Source organism: Copidosoma floridanum, unplaced genomic scaffold, assembly GCF_036245765.1.
Source record: "Copidosoma floridanum isolate Cflo_tuat_1 unplaced genomic scaffold, Cflo_Japanese_pri ptg000019l, whole genome shotgun sequence".
NCBI lineage: Eukaryota > Metazoa > Arthropoda > Insecta > Hymenoptera > Encyrtidae > Copidosoma > Copidosoma floridanum.
Window position 1 is genome coordinate 14,925,979 of NW_028321896.1, and position 27,723 is coordinate 14,953,701.

General features: G+C 42.0%; 1 protein-coding gene across 2 annotated transcripts in view; it reads right to left on the reverse strand.

The window, feature by feature from the left end:
• Positions 1-853: 853 nt before the first annotated feature.
• The window catches only part of LOC106636539 (uncharacterized), a 29,886-nt gene continuing 3,016 nt past the window's right edge, over positions 854-27,723 (reverse strand). For both annotated transcript variants that reach the window (XM_014348935.2, XM_023389619.2), the window contains exons 2-3: positions 3,499-3,978; positions 854-3,190 (exon numbers count right to left, since the gene is read on the reverse strand). In XM_014348935.2, the coding sequence (XP_014204421.2) occupies positions 1,603-3,190; positions 3,499-3,917 (2,007 nt within the window). In that variant the 5' untranslated portion in view covers positions 3,918-3,978 and the 3' untranslated portion in view covers positions 854-1,602. The remainder of the gene's footprint in view (positions 3,191-3,498; positions 3,979-27,723) is intronic.

Here is a 27,723-nt window from a genome sequence, read left to right on the forward strand (position 1 = left end):
CATGAAAGACTGACTCATGGTAAGGAAATCTACTGGAGATTCTACAGATGTCTGTGGCGAACCCATCGGATATGATATTGGATCATTGGATGCCCGATTTGGAGAAAATACAAGGTAAAGCGGACAGAACCCAGCGGAGCAAAAAATAAATGGCATATTCAGGAGGAATCGCAAATAAAAGATTCTTAATAAAATCGCTCAACGTAGAAAGAGTAAAAATCCGAAAGCAGGAAAATCACTTGATTTACGACGTGTACGGAAAAACTATAAAAATAAAAACAGAAAAAAACTGAGTTGATGAACAAAGAAAAAGAAACTGACAGCTAAAACCACATCAAAAAAAGCGAAAACAGTTTACAGCCACGTAAGAAACGCATACGTGACATTAGAAACAAAGTATTATGATTACTTCAACATAACGAGGTGGAAAACTTGCCAGAGTTGGGTAAACTACTTATTAGAGGGAGAGAAGCTTTACTTTAGGACGGTGATAACTGCATGGTAGAAGTTTGCGAAGCTCCACACTATATATCCTACAAAAGGATCCAAGAAACTCTAATTTCCCAATCATACCCGTTAAAAAGGCTGGAACAAAACACGTTCACCTAACAAATACTGGGTTAAAAATGTTGTGCACCCAACTTGAAGTACCGTAGCTACAACGAAGATTCACGGAATTATTTATTTACGCACAATAATTTATTTATACACAATTCTAGATATTGTAATAATTTCGATATTAAAATTCTTATTTGGATTAACTTGTAATAAGAGAATTTTATTTTTAATTTTTAATTTTTTTTATTATCATAAAAGAAACTGCGCTACGGAACCAACATCTGTTTCATAATCTTAAACTCCTCAACTTGAAGTCAAGAGACGAGAGCTGATTAATGTTAACAAAAGTTTTTTTAATAGCTTAGGTAAAAAGAAAATTGATATCGTCTATACATAAGAAGTGTTACACTAAATAATTTAAAACATACATCCGTCGATGCTTACAGATCAGCATTAAAAAATAAACCTGTTACAATATTCAAGTTTTAACATAAAAGGTAAAAATTAATTTTCACTACAATATCAAAATACATTACTATGCGGATACTTTCAAGCACAATACATCTGATGTATACTTACAGAGTATTAAAAAAAATACTTTTTATACGAAGTAATATACAGCATTTGATAATTATATTACTGATAATAGAATACAATATACTTAATAATACATTTGATATACTATTACACTTCGAAATGTTACCATGAATACGTTTGATTTAAAATTTTGTTTTAAGAAACAACAAATTTTTTCCCGAAAATACACAATTTTTTTGTTTTCAATTTATTTTATGTTTTGTTTTAAAGTACCGAATATTCAAAACTGCTAATGTTATAAATTACACACGGTATTAAAATTTAAGTTACAACAATGATAGAATATGTAAACTAATCGATAATTTATCATGGAGTAGGATTCACATAAACGTAACTAAGGGGCTTGTAAAAAAAAAAAAATAAAAACGTCACCTACAGCTCGTTTTTTGTGGGTCCACGTACGACCTGCTGCTTCTGCCCAACACCCTGATATTCAGCCGTACCGTATCATGAGCTCCTGTGGCACTGCGACTCGCGAATGTACTTGGCCCAGGTCCTCACGAGGTTGCGGTTCGTCTCCTTAGAATCGTAAGAGCAAGACAGAGTCTTGCGCAACTTAACGGCACCAGTCGTGTACTGCGACGGCTGAGAGCCCACCAGGACATCAAGATCGTTCTTTTCCTTCAGAGCCCAGTCCCACATCTCGGCGATCGAACAGTTGCAGACGAAAGGATTGCCCATCAGGTTGACGCTCAAAAGACGCGGATTGAAGTGAAAGACGCGTGGCCTGATTGTACTTAGGCTGTTGTTGCTGAGATCCAGGTGTTCGAGTTGTCGGAGTTTGTTGAGGAAAGTAAGGTTGTCGGCACCGGTCAGTTTGTTGTTCGACAGGTTAAGAGTCGTGAGGTTTAGCGTATCCGAGAACACGTCTTCGTGCAGTCGGTCGATGTCGCAGTAGCTCAAATCGATGATCTCCACACCCGAGAGCTGATCAGGCAGCAAAGGACCTTCTTTAGGAACCGCCAGAGGGTTTTTGCTCAGTTTCAACTCGATGATGTTGGCGTAGGGACGATCACCAAAGACTTTTGGATCGATTGGGTGCTTCAGACCGCAATCGTTCAGCTCGAGGCTCTCGAGTCGCGTTAGTTGGGTGAAAAGTCCCTCCTCGAGGGAGTGCAGCATGTTGCCGGACATTATCAATTTCTTTAGTGACGTCATTAACGTGAACGTGTTGTTGCCCACGTGACCAAGATTGCAGTAGGACATGTCAAGGTACTCGAGAGATTTCAGAGGATTCAGCAGATGGACAAACGCGTCCGAAAGTGGATTGTACGAAATGTCGAGTTCTTGCAAATGTTCGAGGTTCTCGAAAGCCTCGGGCAATCTGCGCAATTTGCAGTTACTGAGCGATAACTTGTGGAGTTCCGGCAGATGCTGCAGCACCACGGTCAGATCGGCTGCGAACATTGGATTGCCGTTAAGGTTCAGGTCGCGAAGATTACTAGCGTTTCTGAATGCTTCTTCGGACAACCTGTCCTGGAGATGGCAGTTGGAGAGATCCAGGGATTGAAGATTGTGCAGGTTGTGTCCTAATGTACTTTCAACGTCGAGATGGTGTAGTTCGTTGTCAGCCAGCACCAACCTCGTTAAATATCGATTCTTAGCGAAAGCGTCGCCCGGCAAATTGGTGATTTTGGTTTTTCTCAGGTTCAAGTATTCCAGGCGAACGAGGGGTGTCAGAACCGCGTTCCAGTTCAACGATCGCAAATCGTTTTCATCCAACTCGAGTTCCCGCAGGTTCTCCGAATCACGGAATACTTCCGGGGAGATGGACGTGAGACTACAATTGGAGAGTTTCAGGTATTCGAGATTCGTGAGGTGGTCGAAGGGTCCGGGCTCAATGTGGCCCAGAGGGTTGTTTGACAAGTACAGTTTGATGATGTTCGACGTGTTCTGGAAGAACTCCGAGTTGAGAGAACGAATACCACACGCGCTCAGGTCTAGGTACTTTAGAGGCCGACAGTTGAGGAACGGGCCTTGTATTTCCGACAGTGGATTGTGCTGGAGTTCCAAATTTATAAGCCCTGGACAGTCTCTGCAATACAATAATCGATTCAAAAATCATTCAATATCAATTAAATCAATCGCTTGATATAAATTGAGTGCCGATTCAAATTGTCAAACGTTCGAATGTACTCAAATATGTCAAATGTATGGCCAAGCAAAGTAAAATATCAATCAAATTGAATGAATTAACAATTGTACTGACGATCTCCTTTGGTAGATGTATCGCCTTAAGTGATCGTTTGAAAAGTTGTAGAATGAGCAAACAATAAGCTACCACGTACAGGTGGTTATCGGTAAGAGTGAAAAACAAAAAAAATGTGGAGTACGGATGCTCACCTAAACGCCTCGGGATCAACCTTGGTAATGCGGTTGTAAGAGAAGTCGGCATCGAGGAGGTAGGTAAGGTTGGCAAAGGAGTCGTAAGCGAGCTCGGTAAGGCGATTGTGGGCAATTTGAAAGCTGCGTAGCTTGATGTCCGGGGGAAAGGGCGCCAGGTGCTCGACGTTATTGCCGTTCATGTCGAGCAAGTAGACGTTCCGGCTGAGCCCGTCGTGCGGCACCCCGGTCAAATTGCTCTCCGAGCAATCGGTCACCAAACTGATGCGCACGCTGTCACGGTGACAGTGGCAATCCTCCGGGCAGTCGTACTCCCCGTTGCCGCTGTCGCTTAACCCGAATTCGTTGTAGGCCGAGATTGGGCCGATCAACAGCCAAATCGACAGAGCCATCAAGAGCACCGCCATCGCTGAAGCCATCCTCCTTCCCCTCGTCTTGGACGATCCTCGGTGTCCTCGAGCCTCCTCCTTCACCGCTGTCCTATCGATTGATACAAGGGAAACTTGGCGTTATAATCAATTTCAAGCACCGTCATGTGTATATACATATGCCAATGGGGAGGTGGTAGAGATACAGGGATAGGCGCTTGCACGCTTCGAGCTGTCCGCAAGCGCAACCCAACCGATTGATTCCGTTTAACGTGCATCTGGAGCTAAACTTCCGAATTTCATCCCCAAGTTTCCATTGTATAAGCTTTATAGTTCGACAGCATCTGCATGCAATTTTAAGCGCTTTTCGTCAAAGGAGGCATTTGTTTCATGCAATAATATAATCATTCGAACTTATTTTAAAATCTATTTTTCGATCGTTCCAACGGTTACCTATATGTACCGTATCCATCATTTTTTCCCCGTTCAAAGCTTTGATATATGTGTGAGTTTGAGGGTGAGAGCGAGCAAAGTATTATCAGCCGTTCTCTTTCGCTTTATTGCCTTGGACAATGTGGCCATTTGATTTAACCGTTCGGGGCGTCATACGCGAAGATACGCTTAACTGGCGAGTCGTAAAACGATTCATTTTACGGATGGACTTTCTTTCCCGTTGATCGGTATCTTATTGTTAATTGTGCGGATAAAATGTAGGAGAAGAGAGATTTAATACTATATTTATGCTCGGGAACGTCTGAATCGTATTGCGCGTATTGTACTTGATTTATGCTGCTGTATCGACGGAAACTGCTTTTTTGTGGTTTTAACGTAACGGCGTGCTTGCGTTTGCGAGACACAGTTTGTATTATCATAAATATATATATATCTCAAAGTAAATTAAATATCAGTGTAGCTTTTGCAACGAGACTATCTTATTAAACATGCACTTGGTACATTCATTGTTAAACTTGTTGATTCTCGAAGTTGTGTGAAATACGAGTTCCAACAATGGGTTCCTGTTTCGATTCTATTCAATCGATCGATTTCTTGGGCGTTTAAAGTTCCAAGCTCGACTCGAGCAAGGCGTTTTATGACTTTTTGCGTTCCCTCCACTTGGCTTTCACGCTCGAAAAAAACTCGCTTTTCACACTGTGCATTATAAAAATTATGCACGTTGATCAAAATTCTAAAAGAAGTGAGCAGGGCTATTACTCAAATTTCTTTTCGATCGTTTTAACTTTACTTTGATGTAGACTGACACGGATCTTGACTGCAGAAAAAAAGTAATTTTCACTAGTAGATTACTGCTTAAAATTCTCTATATATATATATCTGATGGTTCCAAATTGATTAAATGCCTCGTTTCAACGAGATTAATAACTCTTTAAGCGTGGCCATTGGTGTGGAAAAAATGCAAAAAAAAAAGTTAAAAAAGACAAATTCCAATAAGAAATGAGATTAAGTAAGTTTTGTTTTCTTCGTCCCACCGCCACGATCCCTCTCCACCCGAATAATCCCATCGTAGCACAACATCAGACAACAGTGCAGCCAACCAAGCCAGAAGCTCCTGCTCGATTTTCAATTCTTAACTCTTTCTCTCCCACTCAATCCCACCGCTCGAATGCGTCCACCCCCTGTATGTGTACGTATACACCACCTACAAAGCCAACGCGCCGCTCCCTAATTCCGTCTGTCTATCGCATCGAATTGCAAAGCGACCCACCCCTGTGTACCTGCACACCAGCCGGCCGCGTTAAGGAAGCTCTGCTATATATATATATACGTGTAAGGACGCCGGCCGGCTTCTCTGGTCCAATGCTCAACAGACAGTAGGTATACACACACGTACACCTAACGCAAACACCCATTCCGAAGGCAACGAAACGCTAAAGCGCCCGAGCTCTGTACGTATATATACATGGGAGAGGCCGGTCCGTCGGTGTAGTATAACAAATTTCGTAGATCGCGAATTGAGGCCGAATCGTACATATAATATGTATATAGGTAAGCGGAGCTGTTCGCGAAACGCATCAGCGCGAGACCGTAATTATATATACATGTACATCCAACTGTATATATATATATATGGAGTCGAGGTGGGATGTATGCGCAGTTGGATGGAGAGGGAATTACATCGATTTTAGAAGGAGGTGATGTGTAGCGCGGTGGAAGGGAGGGCGGGAAGGAAGCCGAGCCGACAGCTGCGGGGGCCTTGTAAACTCGAGAAATCTGGTTTTGACAGTGCGCCGAACTTGTTAACGGCCGCAGCCGACGATGCAAATGCGCCGCATCCCTATTTATCCCTATACATATATATTATATATATATACTCCTCTCCCGTTTCCTTCTGTTTCTCTCTAATTTCGTTCACCTCCACGTCTATATTGTGTACGGGTGTGAGGGTGTACGCGGTCGATGCAGGTGTTGCAAAAAATCGGCTGTTCCGAGGATGTACTGCTCGGCTGACTCGATTGAGGAGAAGGTAGCATCTCAAATTAGTCGGGAACACAATATAATATCGTCTTGGGCTGGTGGGTTTGCAGTGCGAGGTATACCTATACTCGTTGTATTTCCTTGTCATCGTGCATGCTTCTTCTTTTTTTTTTTTTTTTTTTCCTTTTTTTTTTTTTTCACACCATCCGAAAAAGTATAACTTTGTCCGAGTGGAGTATGTAACGCGGTTTTAAAGTAAAGTTTGGACATTTCTAGAATTTTAATCAAATTTCCAACTTTTGTCATACGCTCTTTGTTTCGGAGGGATACCGACTTTGTTTCATTTTTTTTTTTTTTTTGTTTTTTCCCAACCATTTCATTAATTTTTAGGAACTCATAGAACTCGAAATGATTAAGTTATTTCTCGAGCGTTTTTGCTTCCACAGATAATAGTTTTGAACAGTTGCGAAGGGTGTTTTATTAAAATTACAAGTGATTTTTGCATTTTTTAATGAAAAATAAGAAGAAAAAAGAGTTCATGACAACATGTTGTATTTTCACGCAACACAAAGGAACAAAAGCGCGTGTTGTTACTTGTCTCCTGTTGTATAAATAATACTACCTATATCTGAATTTTGCACGTAAAGTTGCTCAAGTATAACCATATAAATATAATCCTAGTAATATTACGTGCATGTATACGTATACTCACGTGCGGACGCGCGAGCAATCGTCCCCTTCTCGCTTCGACTTTTCGGTTTATCTCAGCAACGTAGCGGCGGATAAAAGGTTGATGACGCGGCTCGCACGACTCTATATGGTGCGCCAATTGTGACGCTGGACCGGCAATTGGCGCTCCAATTTCGCGGCCGGTCGAAACGATTTTCGCTACGGAGCAGCGGCTCAAAGGGTCATCGAGCTGAATTGGGACTTGAAGACTCGCCTTTTGTTCGCTCATCCTTGTACCCCTCCCCGACTTATCGCCGACTCTGATTCCGTAGTGTTGGCGCTTGTTTGTTTTCCAATATACTGCGTGTACGTGTATACTACAACTTGTACAAGTGCTGATGCCGCTCGAGAGAGAAAGGGGCCAACTATTCGCGGGGGGAGACTGTCTATGCACGCTATTATGCTGGAAAACGAATAAGTTTCCTTTTTTTTTGCACGCACTTTGGGTAGTAAACGTCTTTTTTTCTTTTTTCCCCACTTTTACGCGTATCGGTCTTTTGTCGCGCAGCCTCATCTTCTGACTTGGCGTTTTTGTCTCTGATTGCCGCTTTTGTCGGAGCGAGCGTTTACCAGAGTGACTCGTAATGGGCGCCGCACGCGTTTACGCATTTAGTTTGTAAGCGTGTTTTTTTTTTTTTTTTTTTTTTTTCAGCTCAAATGAATTCTTTCCACGTGGGAGGACACTTTGTTTTCGCGTGTCTCGTTCATTCGTTGTTTCATTAGCATACTTATTTATTTTACTTTTTATTTTCCATTTGCAAAGAAAGAGAAGGAAGAAAAACAAAAAAAAACACCAACCGAAAGGCCAGCCGTTCGAGTACACTCAGTTTTATTTCGTCCTTCCGATAAAAGTAATAAGCAGCTATCCGTCCCAAGTTTTATTTTTAATCTCATTATCGTATCATCCAAGAGTAAGCTGCTCTCAAAGACGTGTCCATCAGCACCGGGTAAATTAACAAGAGTCTACGGCGCTGCAGGGACGTTTTAAGGCAAAATAAGTATCGTCAAAGTTAACGAAATGACTTCAAAGAGGGACCGGTAGCTCGCGCAACTCGAGTCGCAAACGCAAACTTCGCGCTCCTGGCAGCTGTCTATATTTAGAGGGCGGAGGCGATCACGCGGAGCTTGAAAATTTACGAGTCCTCCGTGCGCGGCTTTCGGTATATATATATGTATATGCGTGTGTATGTATGTGTACTCTCTTTAGCTCGGAACGTACGCGTGTCTTTGTGGGTAAAATGCGCGTAAGAAACTTTGTATTGAAAAAGTTTGTCATAGCCTTATTGGAAAACTGAAGGCAAAAATACGTGTACATCAGCCTCATATTTATTTTCGAGCGTTCAAGAATTTTCAATACCATGCAGGGGTATATTACAGTATCCCAAAAATGTCGTCCTGTCTTGCTGTGCACCGTGAAAATAGTTTAACAAGACGTATAGGTATACTTTTCAAAAGTTACTCGAAAAAGCGAATCTTGTATGGATATTTGGTTGATGTATGGTAAAGGTGCACGGGTCAATTAGGCGGTAATCAAAGATTACGATCATTCCGTATACTTATCCAAGGTAAAAATTGTCTCACGTAACAAGTGAAGCAGTGCATTATGTACGTCATAGTTGCGAGTATAATTGAGTTAAATACAAGTTACAAATAAGTGGGAGTAGTTTGGTTGATAATTACGTCTATACTATATTATACCAAATCTCGAGTAGTTGCGTATGCCATTTTGGACATTAATTAATAACAGTCATGAATATTGAAAATCTTTCTCTTCGAGCGCTAATTATCTGTAATTTGAAAATACTTTAATTGTTTAATTGTTTTGCGTAACATTTCAAAAAAGATTTTTTTGCAAACGTTTCTTGTTTTTGTCCGAGGTAATACCAATATAATCTTCGACTCGACCGATCCAAATACTTTATTTTTCCAGTACGTGTAAAAATTTCGCGCAAATACGGTCCTTCTTATACGTGCACGCGAAATCCCGCGCCATAATTTTTCGCGAGCAAACAAGCCCCAAGAGAGAGAGAGAGAGCCGTGAAAAATATTTTCCCACTTCGCGGGTGTAAAATATCGTACACGTATAATACACAGAGGCGCGCGGTACATGCACACCACCCACCCATTCACCCACCGAGGCGCACGCACATCATAATAAACGCGGGGAACCGCACGTTGGCTGCTAAATAAGCGATGCCGATGAGTTGTACACACCTGTATACTTGTTTTTATTATTATATACATACACGCGCGGTTAGTTCTCTCGCGCAAAGCTGGCTGTGAAATTTTGATGAAACGGGCGAGATCACACATGTATGTATATATATATAACAGCGAGAGCGAGGCTACCCCGCACGAGCGCCTCCCTCCGTGATGGCCAACGATTAACTGATCGGTATTCGCTATACCGACCCTCGACCGACTCAACCTACATACCTTTTATTCTTACATATGTATATACTTATATGTAAACGTCCAACAACAAGTAAATGAGAGAAGAAACCGAAACTGCACACTGCTGGGGGCGCTATATATGGTAGAGAAGCGCACGGATGCAGGAATGCCCCTTAATATATTCTTGGCGCATCCCAATAAGTGACGCTCTCGAGTCCACGCGTGTACGTACAAGCCATGTATATAATATCGATTCGCACAATTAACCCCCATCTATAATACACGGGGCAGGAGGGGGTGGCGTTGGCGTCGCGATCGCGCGCCACTATCAATCACGCAAACTGCTTTATTATTGCCCCCCCCAGCTCGATGTACATGTATCCCGTGCACTCCATTTATTATGTCGTACACAATGGCGCGTATATATATACTCTTTGACTTTTTCATCCCTGTTTTTGCGGGGCCATCGAGCCTGAAAAGGAAAAAAGGAAAAAACAGGGGCTAGAATGGCTCGACCGAGTTCAAAGATTTGCAGTTCCGGGTGCTCGTGAATTAATTATGAAAGTTGCGCGCGAGGAGTGAGCGCCGTGTGCTGGAGGGGATGGCAAAGTTTTACGGCTCTTATTTACAGTATGCGAAACGAGAGAGCCAAGTTGCTTTATTCTTCTTCTTCTTCTGGAGTTAACAACGAAGCGCTGAGGCATTAATTGTTTCGAACGAGAGTTTTATTGCGAGTGCGGGTATAATTGCGCTTCGTTAGAGGCGACAAAAGTCGGAGCGAAATTCGGCAGTGAATGGCACCTATACGTATACGCACATGTTCTGCCACGAGGCTCATTGTTTTAGGCGATGTATTGTTTTTGATGAGCAAGTGGTTAACTGCCACTGGCAACATCTCCAATAAAAGACCGAAATAAACGATTATGACGCCATGGGATGTGAATAAATAATGCATCAATCGCTCCAGCCGTTAATCAATAACATTGATACAATTTGTTTGTCGAGTTATAACCGTTTTTTTTATTCAAACTTTCACAAGTATTGAATAAATATTTATTTTGTTTCATACGTTGTTGTACTCTTTAAAGCACACGGTAAAAGTTGTAAGGAATAAATGTGAATTCTATGAAAATAAGTGAGACAATAGAGGAAGACACGAGGAGTAATGGATTAAAGACATAATATCATTTTTTTTTTCGGCTGCACCTAATTTACCGTGACTAGCCTTAGTACGGGCAGCATATACCGACAGGCGCCACGCAATTTTTACGCTTTCGACCCCAACGGCCATGCTCGTGAAGAGAAAATCATTCGTAATACCGCTTTCCAGACCAGTGGCTTGCTCAGTGCCCGAAAGACTTGTCGAGCGTGCAACAACAAAGAATAACTTTATTTGAAAAGTTTGGGCTGATGTATATCAAGACAAGTTTTTTTTTTTTTTTCGCTATTAAAGAGAAATTTTTAAAAACATTTTTTTGATTTCAACTGCCACAAAGTTAAATGGATTTTTATGGTGTACAGCGTGTACCCTGTTAAAACTTTTGTTAACTCCATAATTTTATAAAAATTGTGCAAATTAGCCGTTGGAATAAATAAATTTTGCCTTCAAAGTACAAGACGATTTTTACGACCAAGTGCTGAAAGTCCCTTATATCACGGAAAATTTGCAAATTCAATAACTTTAAACTTGCAACCTGGAATATTTCAAGGGAAAAACAATAAAATCAGGGGAATGCATGGCAACCACGAGTTTTTCATTTCCAAACAGTAACAATTTCAAGGGATGAAAATTGTCTACCAAAAAAAAAAAAAAAAAAAAAAAAAAAAAACCGTATGGTTCATTCAATAGACCATATCAGCCGTTTCACCAATATCGGAGTGAGTATGTAATCCATTGGCCGCACGTGCGCGAATCGACAACTAAAAGTATCTCGTGGATGATGTATGCCAACGAGTTTGGTGGAAAGAAGAGAGACGAAAAAAAAAGAAAAAAAAAGTAAACTTTGCACTTTGGTTGATTTCATCGTCTTCCGGAGGTAGCACGCGATCGGTGGCAATTTCGTACAGTATATATACAGCATCGATGAGAGACTTGGATGTTTACAACTGTTCGGGAGACAAAGTCCCGCGCGGGTGGAGGGGGGAGAGGCAGAGATGGGAAGCGATGAAGAAAAATAAAAGGGAGGTAAAAGGAATCGAAAGACGCGGCGACGGCAAAGTTTTGAGCTACCACCGCAAGTAGAGACACGCCCGGAGGGGGGGGGGGGAGAAAATTGGTGGTGGGCGCGAAAGAAAGGTTGGGAGGGAGGAAAAAGCGAGCGAAAAAAATGTTAGAGACGAAACCGCGCGCGCCAAGGGTTATAAGTGGAAAAACTAATAAAACGCGCGGACAAAGGACCTTTCAAGCCATCCGTCCCCCTTTATCCACATCCCCGGTCGCGTCACGTCGCACAGAGACGAGATAGACGGTAAGAGAAAGAAATAAACTCGAATACATTAAGTGTTAATCTTGAAAAAAAAAAAAAAGAAAAAAAAAGATAGCAAGCACATTAAGTGATTTCAATCCTCGAGTCTTTTAAGATAATGAACACTTGGGTGTGCAACGGAGAGTACTCTGAGAGACCCCTTTAAAAATTCTTTCCAAGGGCTCAAAAAGCCTCTTTATCGTGACATTCAATCCTAAGGAATTTTTCCTAAATCATTCAAAGATCAAGCATACTCGGTGACTGCAGTTTAGTACACCACTGCAGCCTTGCATCGTGACGATTGTAACCGAAATTTGGCCAATGAAAGGCCATTTGGGGACGAAATCGATTTATTATTTTTATTATTATTGTTATTATTTTTTTGGTTCTTTTTTTCTCTTTCATCACTTTCCGAGACACTCGCGCGCAAAAGGAGGAGGGCACGTACGGTCGGAAGCGACAGTTACCAGCGGGAATAAAGAGATATGACTTTCAAAGAAAAACAGTATAGAGCAGCGGGAAAGTTTGATAGTGGCATAGTAGCAGCAAAGAGACACAGAGCCATGGAAGCAGGGGGGAGGGGGTGCAAAGAAAGAAAAAAAAAAAAAAAAGAAGAAGGGATGAAGTAAGGATCACGAGAGCGTGAAAGGATGAGCTACTCATGCGTGTGACGAGTCGTCGTCTCGGCGCTCGAATCCATGAGGTTATATAGATATATATGTATGACAGGCACAAGAGAAATAGCGAGGGGGCGGAGGGGATCGGTGGCGGCAGCCCGGCGTCGGGAGTTAAATCATAGGCGAGCCGTGTAAAAACAAAGGGTGCGAAAAAATATATTTCCATAATCCGTACGTCGGTTCACCACCACCATCACGCGGCTCAACGGGAGGTATCGCCTCCATGCGTTTTGTTAATTTTCGAGCTGCGCATCACAGACACCCCCCCCCCCCGAGGTTATATAGGCTCTCTCTCTCTACACACACACACACACACACACACACAGACGAGAGATGCTGATTCGATTTGCGCGAATGATTTGGCAGAGCGGCGGTCGCTCGGTGCCTTTGACGCGCCAGAACCGATCGTTAGCTCCGTCTGTGCTGCCGCTGAAGTTCAAAGGACTGTATCGGAAAACAATTTTTTTTTTCCTCCCCCCACCCACCCTCTGTCGGCACCGCCTTCGATTTATATGTATACCTGTGCACGAACGAGGGATGAGATGGTCGATTGGAAAGCGATTCCGCGCGCATGTGTATATATTATAGAGTAATCCGATGCAACAACGATTCTGTACCGGAATCATGAAAATTTTTTCCCCTCTGGTATATTTTGTATATATGTACGCGGAGTGACAAGAAACGAGAAGTAGAAAGGGTAAACGTTCGACGCGACGTATCGAGAAAATTCCGTGTATGGTAATACAGCCGGGCTTTGTTGGCTGTCGATTTCGCCGGTGCTGATTGCGGGTGGAGCGTTTTCGCGGGGAGGCGACATTATTTACGCAAGAACCAGGATGAGGTATGTGTGTGTGTGTGTCGTCGCTTTCCGATTGATTGCTCCTCGGGGGGGGTGTTTGTCCCGCTAATGCACCTTTTTTTTTTTCCCCCACGCCGAGAAAGTTCAACGAGACCGGCTCTCCGAGGTGCAAGTGTTTAAGTTGGTAATTGATTTCTGTACAACGTGGGTGGACCCTCTCGGTGAATGGCCCTTTTTGCCACCAAAGGACCTGGGCGCTGTATATATACGGCTGCAGAGTAACGCACGGCTGTTACAAGTTTAATTCGCAAATCCATCCGAACGAGCTCGTGGCAGTGCTGTCGGGCGAAAAAGGGAAAGAAAGGGGAGACATGTATACTTCGTTTCGGCGAAACCTTTGACGGTTATTTCGCGGAGAGGGTCTTTTCTGCAACGACGTCTATTTCTCCGCTTGAAAACCTCCCCTACGTATACAACTGCATCTATCTTTCGAAAAAAAGGCTCTGCGCTCACTCCTGCACTGCTTATACTCTTTCTCCGGTGTAGCGTTAAATAATGTTGAAAAAAAGCTATTCTGTGCTGCATAAGACTTTATCGCGTGTCCTACGCGTTAAACGTGTCTTTTGCCATGCCAGAGGGATGAAAAAAAAAAAAAAAAAAAAAAAAAAAAAAAATGAAAGTAATAGTGTTTACAGTGAAGCAAAGTGCGGTGTAGCGGCAGCGAGGGCATTAAAGTGTCTTTAAACGGATCATTGACCAGGGGGGAGAGCCACCGTGTGTGATCCGTGTATATGCGGTGTTTGGGAGGGCACAGTTGTACAGGTATCCATACCTATGTACGTCCCGGTGACCGCGGCCTCTCTTCTACAGCGCACCCATACCGATACGAACGATCTGCTGGATAGATCGAGAGAGCGATTGATGAGAGGCTAGACGATGAGGTTGACGGGAGAAGGATCCGCTTCACGTGTATAGACGTGTATGAAATGGCCATTTGTAAGTGGCCGGGGGTGCGTATATATATATATGCGTGTACCAAGTTACCAAGTGTTTGCTCTCTCTATTTCCGGCTCGCGTGCGTTTGCTCCTCTATCTCTGCATTCTCTTTACCTAGACCGTGCGTGTGGTGCGTTGCAGTACGGCTTTCTGCACGGGGTTGGCCTCTTATTTGCTCTTTTGCCCTCATCCAGCAGTGTAGTGCATTTGAGCACAAAATACACTATACAGGGAGGAGGGAGGAGGTAATGAACTGTGCGCGTGGACTTTTACCTAACATCTATATGGTTGCGCCTCTGCTAACAATTTTAAAGTGAATTTTATATACGTACGAGGATGCGAGAGAGCTCCTGCTCGTATTAATTACAGACAACGTTTTTGCTTTGATAAAGTTGGATGACATTTGAAATTAATATGGAAGACGCCCGTACTTGCTGAATGAAAAAAAAGGTTATTGGAGATGTCAGTTTGATTTTTCATTGATGGAAAAAATTACCGACTTGATTGCCGAGTCTGGGATTAAACTAACTCGTTGTCCTTTCCATTACCGATTGAACTTGATTGTTTATTGAAACAGATTCGATCGGAAATTGATAAAAATTAGTTATTTTGCACCCGTTTTGCCATGATGAACTTTTAATTTTATTACCGTTAATCATCTGATTAAATATTTTGCACCAATTGTTATTAGAAATCATCGTGAAATGGGCCTAAAAATCGATTGGAATTTATTGAAAAAGTTTTTTTGTAAAAAAATGCTCACCACATTTCACTTTGATACATGTACCTATACGTCGCGTTAGACACGATGCACGTGCCAGACGCGTATACTTATCATCGCGCGATACTTGCTCTTCCAAGCGCTAAACGCACAATGTACTGATAAACGTCCGTTATACGTATGTACACTTATGTATACGCTCGCCACGCCGATAAATCACGCAGGTCTTTGCGTACTCCAACCTTGGACCCTTTATGACCTTCCTTGGCCTCTTTGACAAGCAAAGTGCCCTGCTCTCCCCGTAAAGCCAAGGTTTACGCGCTCGCGACCACCAGAGCCAAGGCAGCGTATCGCGCGCGAACGAAAAGTCAACTTACTCCGAAGGTGGTCCCCCGCATAAAGGGCCCGGATGATGTGGAGAAAGGCTCGAGGCGAGGGTGGAGGAAGGGAAAAATGATCATCGACCAGAGAGCTACGTGCTCGCGTGGATCAGCGAGAGAAAAAACGGGCTGCGCGGGGCGAGGCGCTTGGAACGACCGCGTCTCAGGACCGGTGGTAGAGTGGAGGCGTCGTAAATTTTTTTATTCAGGCGAGCAAAGGGTGCGCGTGTGGATTTTAAAAAATAATATATTTATCTTGGAAAAGGAGGGGCCCGCAAAGGGGATGGTTGTAATAAGTTTCCGTGGAAACGCGCGAAGCTTTTTTTTCCATCCCTGCGCGTACGTGTGTAGTGCGCGATATTTCGCTCGGTTTAGGGGAGGAAAGAAATACAAGTGCGTCGCCATTACTCTTTTGAGGGTGCCTACAGGTATTTGCGATTTTGGTCAGCAATTTCTAGTGCTTTAGATTAATGGGGGACTGTTGGGGTAGGAGCTTTTTAATTATAAGAATCAAAGGTGTGTTTGGGACAATTTTTGTTTCCTTTTTGCCACTAAATCACGTTTTTCCAAGTTGCGTGCACGGCGTGGAGAATACGTTGAAAAATAATTTCAAAAAACGTGCGTAAAAGTAGCAAGCCGTTAAAAAAAAAAAATTTGGGGATGCACGCTAGGGGAGGGAAAAATAAAGGAGTTGGTGCGAAACGTTAAAACGAAGACAGAATGAAACGAGTGAACTTTTAGGGAGTAAGCCACGAAGATATGGAAAATTTCGCCAAAAAAGGGAGGGACGGGAAAATCGCTCGAGGCGAAAAGAGAGTAAGAGGGAAAAGGAATTGGAAGAAACTAGCCAGAGGCTGCAGCAGTTTTTCTTTCTCGGTGTTGGATGCGTTCCATGGTGCTACTCCCTGTATGTATAGCTTTTTGGCTTTGGCTATTGCACTGTATTTATGTATATATATATGTACCCGCTACCGTGTCCCGCACCCCGAGCTTCTCTCCCCTCATGTTGTATTTCTTCCTCGCGTGCGCGACTTGTCCGTGTGTGCATATATATATATATACACGGTTATCTCTCACCAGTGGAGAATCATCGCAGCTGGCTCCGCCTCTGGCGCCGCTAAACCCCATCTTCTCTCTCCACGTCTTTTCTTTTTTCTTTTTTTTTTTTTTTCTTCCCTTTGCTACTCGCCGTTGTTACACCATCTTATTTATTAACGGTTGCATCGTTGGGTCAGAAGAGGATGTGTTCCGCGATGTCATTTTGTATCATGGAACACCAAAGGGGGACAATTTATCCCCCAGTTTTTATTCGGGTCACCTGAAATTGAGCACCACCGTAATACTTATTATTTAGGCAAAATATGAACGAAGCGAATGAACGGAGGAAAACGTCAAAGTTATCGGGAGAATTAAAAAAATTGAAAACAACAGCCCGCAGGCGTGGTAAAAAGGACAACGGAGACTTTTCATGAGCCACGCAGACAAGAGTAGAGAGAGAGGGGGGGGGGGGGAAATGGAAAAAAGTAGTAAAAGGAGATATCTCTCGCGCGTGACAGTTCGAAAGTTCATCTGCATTCGGCTGAGTTATTCCGGCTCTCTTTTCCAAATATCGTCGCGATATGCGCGCTCCGGCGTTTTCCCTTGGCTCTCTCTCTCTCTCTCGCTCGCTTTTCTGTTACTCCTTCCTTTTTTGTCGATTTTTTCCCCTCCTCCCATCTCAGTGCCATACACGTACGCAGAGAGTAGAGCCAAGAGGTGGATTTAGACGCAGCCGATTTTTGCATATATCCCGGGCACAGCATCGTCAGAGGATAAAACGCACCGGGAGAGCCGGAAGAAGAAGGATGTATACGTATCATACACCCACGTGTATGGAAAAAGCGAACGTGCAGGCGAGAGGGTTATTTGGCTGCATTTTTGGGAGCGCCCCTCTCAGCGGTAATGAATTTTTTTTTTTCCCAAGAGGAGCCATTGTTCGTGCGGCTTATGAAATATTTACGGGGAACAAAGGAGATAGCGCTCAAGATGGGCAAAAGCGTTTCCTTTTTTTTTTTTTTTTTTTTTTTGCGTCGCAGAGATTAGGATTACGGATGTATCAAACGGAGCTCTTTTGACGTGCTGGGCTTTCTCCCCCCGCTGTAACCTCCTTATACGATTTTCGGGCTCTGAGTCCTTTTCTTTTCTTTATTTTTTCCACAACGTTCATGCGGAGATATGAGATAGGCTGCGTGTGTTCGGATAAGCCAATGGACCGATCCAGGAAGGCTTTATTTTTTTTTTTCCTCCGAGATCGGTTTGATACATTCGTAATTATTGTAAATAACGTTTGCGTAACGGCGGATCACGTGTTTCAAACTCTGCGATCTATCTCGTATACGTTATCCTTTTCGTTTCGATAAATTAATGTTTCGCCCAAACTTATAAAAAAAAAAAACAACAGTGTTGATTTTCAAACAGACATCCACGTGCACGGCTGTTGTGTACAAGTTTTGCATAATCAGAGAGATAATGAAAAAAAAAGGAAAAAAAAGAGGAGATCCAGCTTTGTTTGTATACACGATTGAAAGCACAGATTTGCCGTACAAGCTTGAGAGCTCAACCCGTACGAATCTGCAAAATATGCATTGATGGTATGCAAACGATCCGGAGGCTAATGACCCCCTCCCTCTGCAAACTGCGCCGAAAACACGAAACAAAACAAACAAAGAAGAAAACACCGTGTACACAGTCGAATATGAGCTTATTGCTACTTGTTCGCGTTCCTCTGGGGCTATTTTTCTTCTTTTTTTTCATTGTTTTTTGATCCCGTCCAAAATCGCGGCACACGCCAATTGCGCCCGACCCAGATAACAACTGGACGCGACGTGTGACGTCGCCGGCAAATTCCCGAAGCCGTTTCATGCGTCATAATCGAATAGCGCGACGCGTCACGAGGGACACATGTGTACCGGTCACATGCATGTATATGGGCTCGGGCAAAATTAGATTTTCTAACTTTTCGCGGGACGTGTTCGTGAGGCCGGGGTCGAGCGATTAACGAAGTTGAAGCGCGGAATTTGCAGAACGTACGAGCCCGAAGCTCGATTTTCAAATATTCCGATTCTCTCGGTCGGCGATGACGAAAAAAAAAGAAAAAAAGGAAAAAAAAGGACGCGTACAGGAGAAATCCCATTAGAGTCGGACAAAAAAGGGAGAGGAGGAGGGTGGGGTCGTGGGGGGGGGGGAGGAGCCTGTCGATTCCGGAAATTGCGGAAGTTTTTTCAAGGCTCCCCCACTCTTTTTCAACCACAAAAGAGGAAGAGACCTTGTAGATACGATCGCTCCCCGGCTACTGTGAATGCAGCACACCACCGCGTCCTTGCAGGAAGAAGCCGCGCCGATCCGTCAAATGGACGGGGACTGTAGCCTTCGATTTATACGCGCGCCACCTACTGCTCTCCCAGCATCCCTCGCACACCCTTTTCCTCACGTATACGTATCAATATATACGTGTAGCTCCTTTCTTCTCCCCCTTCTTCGACTGACTTTTTTGCTCGACTGGTGTTCGTTTGTCTTCCTGCTTATTCATTTTATTGTTGCGAGTGCGAGGCAATATCCTTCGAGGAGTACTCGAAAGAGTCGAGAGGTTTTCTCGCAACGAGGAAGAAGATGTTCCTTCTTTTTTCTTTTTCTGTTCGAATCTTGTGTTTACAGAAAGTTTATTAATGTTACCCAAAAATATCAGTCTTAATATATAAATACCTACTCCATTAATTGATACTAAGGAGTATGAGTTGGTGTTCAACTAGAAAAAACGGGACAGATGCTACTGCACTCGAAGATGTTAATTATCTAGACAACATTTTCAAAATTCATTGACCTATGATCATACTTCGAGACAATAACGCGTACAAAATTCAGGCCATCTTGATTAACCGCACGATACGGTGACACACTTTCTCAATTCACCTGTTTGTACATTTTTCGCAAAAAGTTCCCGGAACCCCCAAAAAGCTGCTTTTTTTGCAAAACCCTATCAATCATCCACGTCATGAAGAAAAAAAAAAGAAAAAGAAAAAAAAGGCCCAAAATATCGAAAAGTGTCATAGACGTGTCCATCCACCCCTTTCCGACCCTATAAACAAAAAAAAAAAAGGAGGAACCGAAATCTACCGGTCGTGAGTATCGAAATGTTTTCCACCGCTCGTGCCTGTGATAAAACGACGCGTCACTTATTGATCTCCATTAACAGGTACCCACCCACAAGTACGAATACCGAGATCGGAAACTGGGACAGGAGAAGTATAGCAAGAGTATAGGAAGAGAGCACAGGCGGGACGCGGAAGCAAGAGAGCAAAGGGACGACATCGCACAAAAGAGGAGAAAAATCGAAAAACCAAACGAAATTCAATTTTCAAGCGAGAGATGTGTGTATACGTGGTTTGTCGAGCGCGTAAGAGAGGTGTACGTATGGTACAGGTGTATGAGAATAATAACACACAATGGTTCGGCGCGACTCATCTCGCGACGCTAACCCACATTTTCGCCGACAGGAATGGTGATATGTACACCAGCCCAGTGTACACACCAACTGCTCGTAAGAGCCCACCAGAGAGAGAATGTATATACACAGCATAAGGTTTGCAATCTGTCTCGCTGGAAACCAGTTTTAATTCCCTCCCTGGCGTCAGACAGCTCCGTTTTCGGTGTGTGTATACATTATACGAATCTCTTACCCTCGGCCCACCCCTTTTATTCAAAAATCATATACACACCCGCCCTCACCCTTTTCGCTCTTTGCCACCATATATACTCTCGTAATTTACCCAGCAGCGCTCCGACGGAGCGCAAACGTAGGCGCCAAGGGCACGACTTGGCTGACACACACGCCCTCATATATATATAATAATAATAATTATTACAGTCGAGGGTGGCACCTACATATTATACATACCACCGGCAGCAAACACCACGTGGTGGAGAGCGCACCGATGCATATACTTGAACGCACTCTCTCTCTCTCCACAGGGGGTAAGTACAAAGAGAGAAGGCCTCGAGTGTCGTATCGATCATCCGTCGACATTCAGCTGTGCACGCATAAGTATACGCATATCATCACATACATGTATATATATGTACGGGCTTCGGAGTGAGCGAGTCAGCGTGTATTACGTGTATATAGGCTCTCAACCCCTTGTGCCACTCTCTCTCCATCCACCGCGCATTGTGCGCGATAAACGCGGCTCCATTAGCGGCCCCGAGTATAATTCATGAGCAAATATTTGCCGAACGACTGGTACTAGCACCGCCAGCTCATATATATATGTATACGTACGAGAGCCGCCCGTTGTGACTTTGTATGTACGAATCGGCAGAAGTTATCCGACTTGTGCTCTTTCGCGTTGCGGTGCTGCAGATTTCAACCTCCCCCCACCCCTCCAATAACCGATGTATCGGAATGAACGAGCTATTTAAAACACGTGCAGGTAGGTTGGGGGTTCGGGGTGGATGGAGTTTGGTTCAATGGGCATTGAATGGGGGGTTTGGACTCAACAACGAGAGCGGCTATTGAATTTCTTGAGAAGTTTGATTTCCTCCCTTTCCGAGCGGTAGAGGTAGGTATAGCCGTAATAATCGGCTTCGCACACGTATATAACGCGTTACGTAATTGTGGGTCACGTGGGACGTGTTGACGGGGCTACTGGATGGCGCTTGTATTTTTTTTTCCCCTCCCATTAAGTCCCGTTGTTACCTCGCAGCGGTACCCCCTTTTGCGAAGGTATTGGGGCCCGTGTATTCATTGCTGTTTTTTTTTTTTTTTTTCCATGCTCCGCAACTTTTCAACAACGTTTGCCTGTACAATCAAGAGGTTTCGAGGATCATACGGACAATGAGCCAATACTGTGCAGAGCTGACGTTCGAGGATAATATTGTTTCTTCATGGTTACGTCAAGCCATTCGACACGGTCTTTCAAACAAAACTTCTTACGAATAACTGTGCAGCGTGTCCGTATACTTTGATGTACCTTTCATAAATTTTTAATTTCATTCCATTACATGTAATTCTTTGTTACGATGAAGAGCCTTTTTTTTGGATTTTTACATCCACGATGTGGTTCCCCTTTGGTCTCTTTTCCGTGTCCAGGACATCAAACGGGGGGATTTTGAATAATCACTCTGTACCTCCGAAAGTGCGGCGAAGCCCACCTGTGGCCCATTACTGCAGTTAGTCCCCCTGTGCTCTGACAGCAATTTCCACATGCAACTTTCTTGTTTCCATGCAAAAGTGGACGCGTGCGGGAATGCAAGTCCTCGGTACGACGCTGTGTATTTATTTCCATTGTTGCCCCGCAACGTCACGACAGCCGCGTGTATATTGTACATGCTCACACTCGGGAATGGAATTCCACGCGAGCGCAAAATTATCATTAATAATAGTTTCGAGCGAGTGTCCTCGTAACTTGGCCGTACACGCGTACAACACCTGCAACGTCCAGCCACGGTTTGCTTGTCAGTTTCAAGATTCGAGCCAAATTCGTTTAATCACCGCGTTTGGTGCATGGGATTTATGGTTGTGGAAATTGTCGGGAAATTCGTTTGTTAATATTAAAGAAGAATATCAAATGCTGTTTAACATTTCTCACCACATCAAACAAAAAATATAATTTAAATTTAGATGTTTGTGTTTGCAAAAAAATCACTTGGTCAACGACGTGAAAGCTCATCTAAAATTAAGTGACCACAATAATAAAATGCCAAATGCCCCGCAACCGATCTTAATACGGCACTATTAGAGTAATTTCAAAATGATAAAACGCTGTTTCTGCACCACCATTTAATAACGAGATATTCAATTGAACGCTAATGTATCTCATCGAATTTCATGTTAATCGCGTACAAATGACATAGCCGCACACCGAAAGCAAAAAAAAAAAAAAAAAAAAAAAAAAAACAACAACGATTCATCGTGTCTCGTAATAGAAGAATTTATGAAAGCACCTAATACGCGTTATCTCAAAAGGCCCGTAATGTATTATACATGTGGAATTGCGATAGCATCCGAGCATTTAAGCGCAATCCCAAGAAGCTCGTTAAGCGTGAAAAATCGTCGCGGGTATCTTACATCATCGTGCCCTGCAGCATCAGCCCCGGACAGAATCGGCTCACAGTCATACACGTGTATACATATATATATATAGACACAGAGGGCTTTCGTGAGATATACGCATAGCCATTATAATACGAATCAGGTCCGCGAGCGCAGAGGCGAGCATTGAACGAGCAACGCCCGAGATTCATCAACGCCAGCAGAACAGGTCGGCAATTTGCCTTAGCCAGCATCTCTCCCTTCCCTCTCTTCTTATATACTCTTCCTCCAGCCTCTCTTACACGTTTGGTAATGAATTGGACGTTATATCGATTCGCTCTCCACGAGAGTATACTGCAGGGATGTAGTAAAGGCGGGGCTCGGTGCAGCAATTTGCCGTGTACGTGTACCCAATACACACGCGTGTCAGCCGAGAGTTTGCGGCTGTTACGTATGGTATGGGTGCAACGTAGGTACGGTGGGGAGGGGGGGACGATTAAAAGCGCGTCGTGTTCTCTCTTGCTTGGAGCACCTATTAAAGTCCCATATAGGTTGGCGCTTCTTCGCACGAGTGATTAATTGTTCGTCTGATCTACGCCACTCGGGTGCAATATAAAGCGCAATTCCACTCGGCTCGTGCGCGTCTGTATATATACATATATGGGTACGTGTGCATTGTACACCAGCCGTTTGTTATGTTTATTGACTTTGCTGATTAAGCCTATTTTTCAATCACCCCACACATATACTCTTTGCGTGTAAAATAGAGCTTCAGTTGAGGAAATTGTGATTTTCATCTGTGTACAAATTACGTTAAATTCTCATTCTTTGATACCTGCGATTTCTCTCTTTATCATACGTTCCCTGTATAACACTCAACATTTTTAGCTATGGATCAAAAATAAGGGTGGATAAACACAACATTACGGTAACATGGAAAGACATAAAAACAAAAATATAGAGGAGACATACAAAGAAACACATAGTATAATCGAGTGAGAGATAATAGATGGAAAAATAAAGTTGACAGTTTAAAGATAGAGATATGAGTTACAATAACTTTATAGAGCCACAAAGATAAAGATGTATTCTCGAAAAAATAGAGACACATTAATTATAGTACAAAAGATAAGACAAACAAAAAATTTAGATAAAAACTTGGATTCAAAAACAAAAGTAGAGAGACGATAATAGCAACTTTTAAAATGGTTTATAAAGAGACAGATACAAAGAAACTTAAGAAACAACACAAAGGTGTAGACAATTAGAGGAAAAAATAGTCATAGTAATATTAGAAGCTAAAATACGGATCCAAAGTAAAAAACATTTATAGACAAAGGTAAAAAAGTCAAAAGGGGTTACAGGTAAAGAGTTGGGGATAGAGATCTAGAGATGGAAATTAGAGAATAGGTGATACAAACATAGGTAAAATGAAGACAAATACGTCAACAAGGAGTTTAATACATGTCAATGAAATTTATGTCGTCAAGACAATTCTAAAGAATAAATTATTTTAAAAAAAAATATGTGTAAGCAGATAACAAAAATTAATGCAAAGACACAAGTACGAAAAAAAGATATCAATATAATCATATAAAGTCAGAGATATACGACAAAGAGAAAGCACAAACAATAAAGTCTCGAGTATAAACAAATAAAGATTTAGAGGCAGAGATACAGAAAATAAAACTTATAGGTATGTAGTCTGCAGGTACAAAAAAAAGATATTTCAAAACACCAATTCAAAGACAAATATTTAATCTTAAGCTTTGATAGAATCACAACAGGTTTTGAGTCCTGTTTCTTACACTTTTAGCTCATATTACAATGAAAAACTCCTAATGACTGAGGTAGAAGATTTTATTGATTTATAGGCTTGAAGTCCATTGATTTCAGATCGACATGTTATCAAAGTCAACTTTGACAGCACAATCGAAGATTCGGATGAAACATCGATGTACGAAAAAAAAAAAAAAAAAAAAAAAAAAAATACTATGACAGGCACGTGCGTGATTTTGTCTTACGGAATGCTAAACAAAACAAAGGTATATATACTTCAAAAGCATGCTTTAAGGAACAAATTTATGCTCGTGGCCGCTGTACTCCGACGGTAAGGTCTGACGTGACGACTAAAATGCTCTACTGTTGCAAAAAAAAAAAAAAAAAAAACTTTCGCCACGAAAAAAAAAAAAAAGGAAGACATCGGCGCACGAAAGCACAATTAGCATATACACTTGTCTCGCGTTTCAGCTTTCATGCTACTCCACCCAAGTTAGCCGTCGAAAATTAAATGAAATTCAAAGAGTCGTGGCAGAGCGAAAGAAAGAGTCGCGCCCCTATATTACGAACACGAACTCGGGTTTTTTTTTTTAATGCTTTTTCCAAAGCGAACAAACGATCGACCGCACAACAGGGGCTATACTTGACTTTTTGACTCTGCTTTTTTTTTTTTTTTTTTTTTTTTCCACCCACATTAATACGTGTATACGTGTACGTGTAGTGTGTGCACAGGCACTCGATGCCTGTTGACTATACGGTATACCTACAGAGGGGAAGTGGCTGCTTATATGCTAATGCCGTCAGCTGCGTCAAGATAAGCCGCTGCACTCGACTTTCAACACACGCGTACACTTATATACCTATCGTGCAGCTACACGTAACGCGATTTTTTCGCTCACACCCCCCCCCCCCCCCATCTCTTCTTCATAACTTTTAACGGCGTCTCCTTCTTTTCCCCTCCCTTCCTAGCTTATAGAGCAGACGTTTTCGACCCTTCGATATCTCGCCGAGGCAGTCTGCGAGCTTTTTTTCCCCCTTGTAGCTTCCTTTTTTTTTTTATTGGAGGATGAGAGAGCCCCGCGGAAGTAGCAAGTAAATTTTTGAAAAATTTTTCTCATTCCAAGCTTGCTTATTTGCGCGATGGAGTACGAAGTTGCTCGTCGATTCAATTTTCGTCGACGCGAAAAGCGAGCTCTTCGAAAATGAGAAAAGTAAGCGATACGGCTGAGTGAAAAAAAATTGTACCTACACGCTCGCAATGCGCTTGTTGAACCAGCAAACTCGTAGATTTTTTCGTTAAACTTGAAAAAATATAGTTTTTTGTTGTAAAGTAGGTACGTAATATTTGTTTTTGAGTACACATCCGGTTGAGCTGGCAAACATAATTTTTAACGGGTTAATTATGCTTGTAAAATACCAGATGGTTTTTTTCTCAGTTTCAATTGAGTAACTATTTTTTTCATAACAAACTTAATACATTGTTGTGTTTAGACAAAATTTTTTTTTTATAAAAAGCAAAAAATAAAAATACGTGAAGTACGAAATTGAATTATCGTTTTAACTGTCTGAGATTTCTCTAGTATCACTTGATTCCGCAAAGACATCGTTAATGATTCAAGAGACACTTTATCGAAAGTGACGTAATAAATAAGAAAGAAAATCTTAAAATATTTATTCAAATAGTCGCTGAAATAGTGCTCTGGAAGAAATATTACTGCCTGAAGAATTTACAAAAAAAAAATGTAAAAGTTTGCTCGCTGTGACATTAAATGCTTACTGATAAGCAGGCGCTTAAAAGCGCGATATTCCCGCGTACGTGCTCCCACTGCGAGTATATATAAAAAAAAAGGGCGTGCGTAATTTGCAAAGAGATTAAAATTTTTGTTCGTTTAAAAAGATAAAACCGCAGAAAAATGAGTGATGGTGAGAGGAGACGAGGGTTGCTTATCAAAACAGATAAGAGAAAGGGGCTCTGGGCGCGGTGCGTGAGGAAACTGATGCCCGTGATTAATTAGCTGACTACTTCGTTTACTTGTTGTACGGGTGTACGAGTTTGAAAAAGCGAGAGAGAGAAAAATAGTTTGCACGTGAAAACAAGGTGTTTTTGCTCTTCAGCAGGTTTTTTTTTCTTTCTCTCTCTCTCTCTCTCTCGCTCTCTCTCTCTCTCTTCCACGTCGCGGCTTTAGAATTAATTACCCCAAGTGTATCAACTCGTGAATTTCAAACAGGCTTTTCAGTTTGGATATGAAACAGAGGCCGGAGCGAACGACTGACTAAACTCGCTTGGAAGATAGTGAGTAAAAACCGACGTTAAGTAATTGAATTATGCCGCGTTGGAGACCGAGTCAATGTGTGAAGTGCTTTATGGTTTGTGAGGGCACTTGATTGAATTAAATCGAGTTAAAGCTTTCTTTTTTTCAAACGAAGATATTATAATGTTTGATTTAGCAATTGAATGAAAGTGTTCACGTGTTTACAAATAATTAAAATTGCATTGCACGAGTGAAAAAATGAAAATACACAACAAATTTAAGGCAAAAGTTGTTTAGTAATACCCAATTTATTCGAAATCGACCTGCATGAGAAGTTTTTTTACAAAAGATTTAATTCAAATGCATCACTCGTTTGGATATATTTTGCAAAAAGTAATCAAGATTTTTTATTTAAAAATCAATCAAAATTAAAGTGTATCCAATATACATTAATAAAATTAAAAAAAAAAGCTCCTGAAGTCAAACAAAAATTTTGAGTTTATAAGAAAGCTCACACCAATCGGAAAAAAATAGTGTGAAATTGAAAATCAAAGCGGATAGAGCTTCGCATCAGAAAAGAGGCAACATCTAAGATTCACGACGTAGCTGCGATCACGTGCTCTACAAGAATCTCTACATCTTCAAAAGTTCTTGGCGTTGCGATCGTATACACTCAAATAATACGCTCAGTCCTGTTGCCAAAATATGATGAGACCTATCCCGAAATAGCTGCTGATAAGACAGATTTACAGACCAGCTAAAGCAAAGTGTAATTTTGTTATCATCCCACGATCTTTAACGTATCTGTTTTATGGCTGTTTGGATTCAGTTTCAAACCCCCACTCATCACTCTATTATTATTATTATTATTATTATTATTATTATTATTATTTATTATTATTATTGTCATCTTTTATTATTATCGTAGACACGAGTATACGTATATCAGAGTATATGCGTAATGGATGAATCTAGGAAAACTTATTATTATTATTGTTCTTTAATTTTAGCAATATCATTATATTTTGTTTACTTTTCCCTAGAAACAAGTTGAGAATTTATTATATACCGTTTATATTCAAGATGCCCAAGCACTGGGAAGTTATTGTTTTGATCAATATTCTATTCACCGACGCGTGATGCACACGTGCTTAGTCAGAATGATA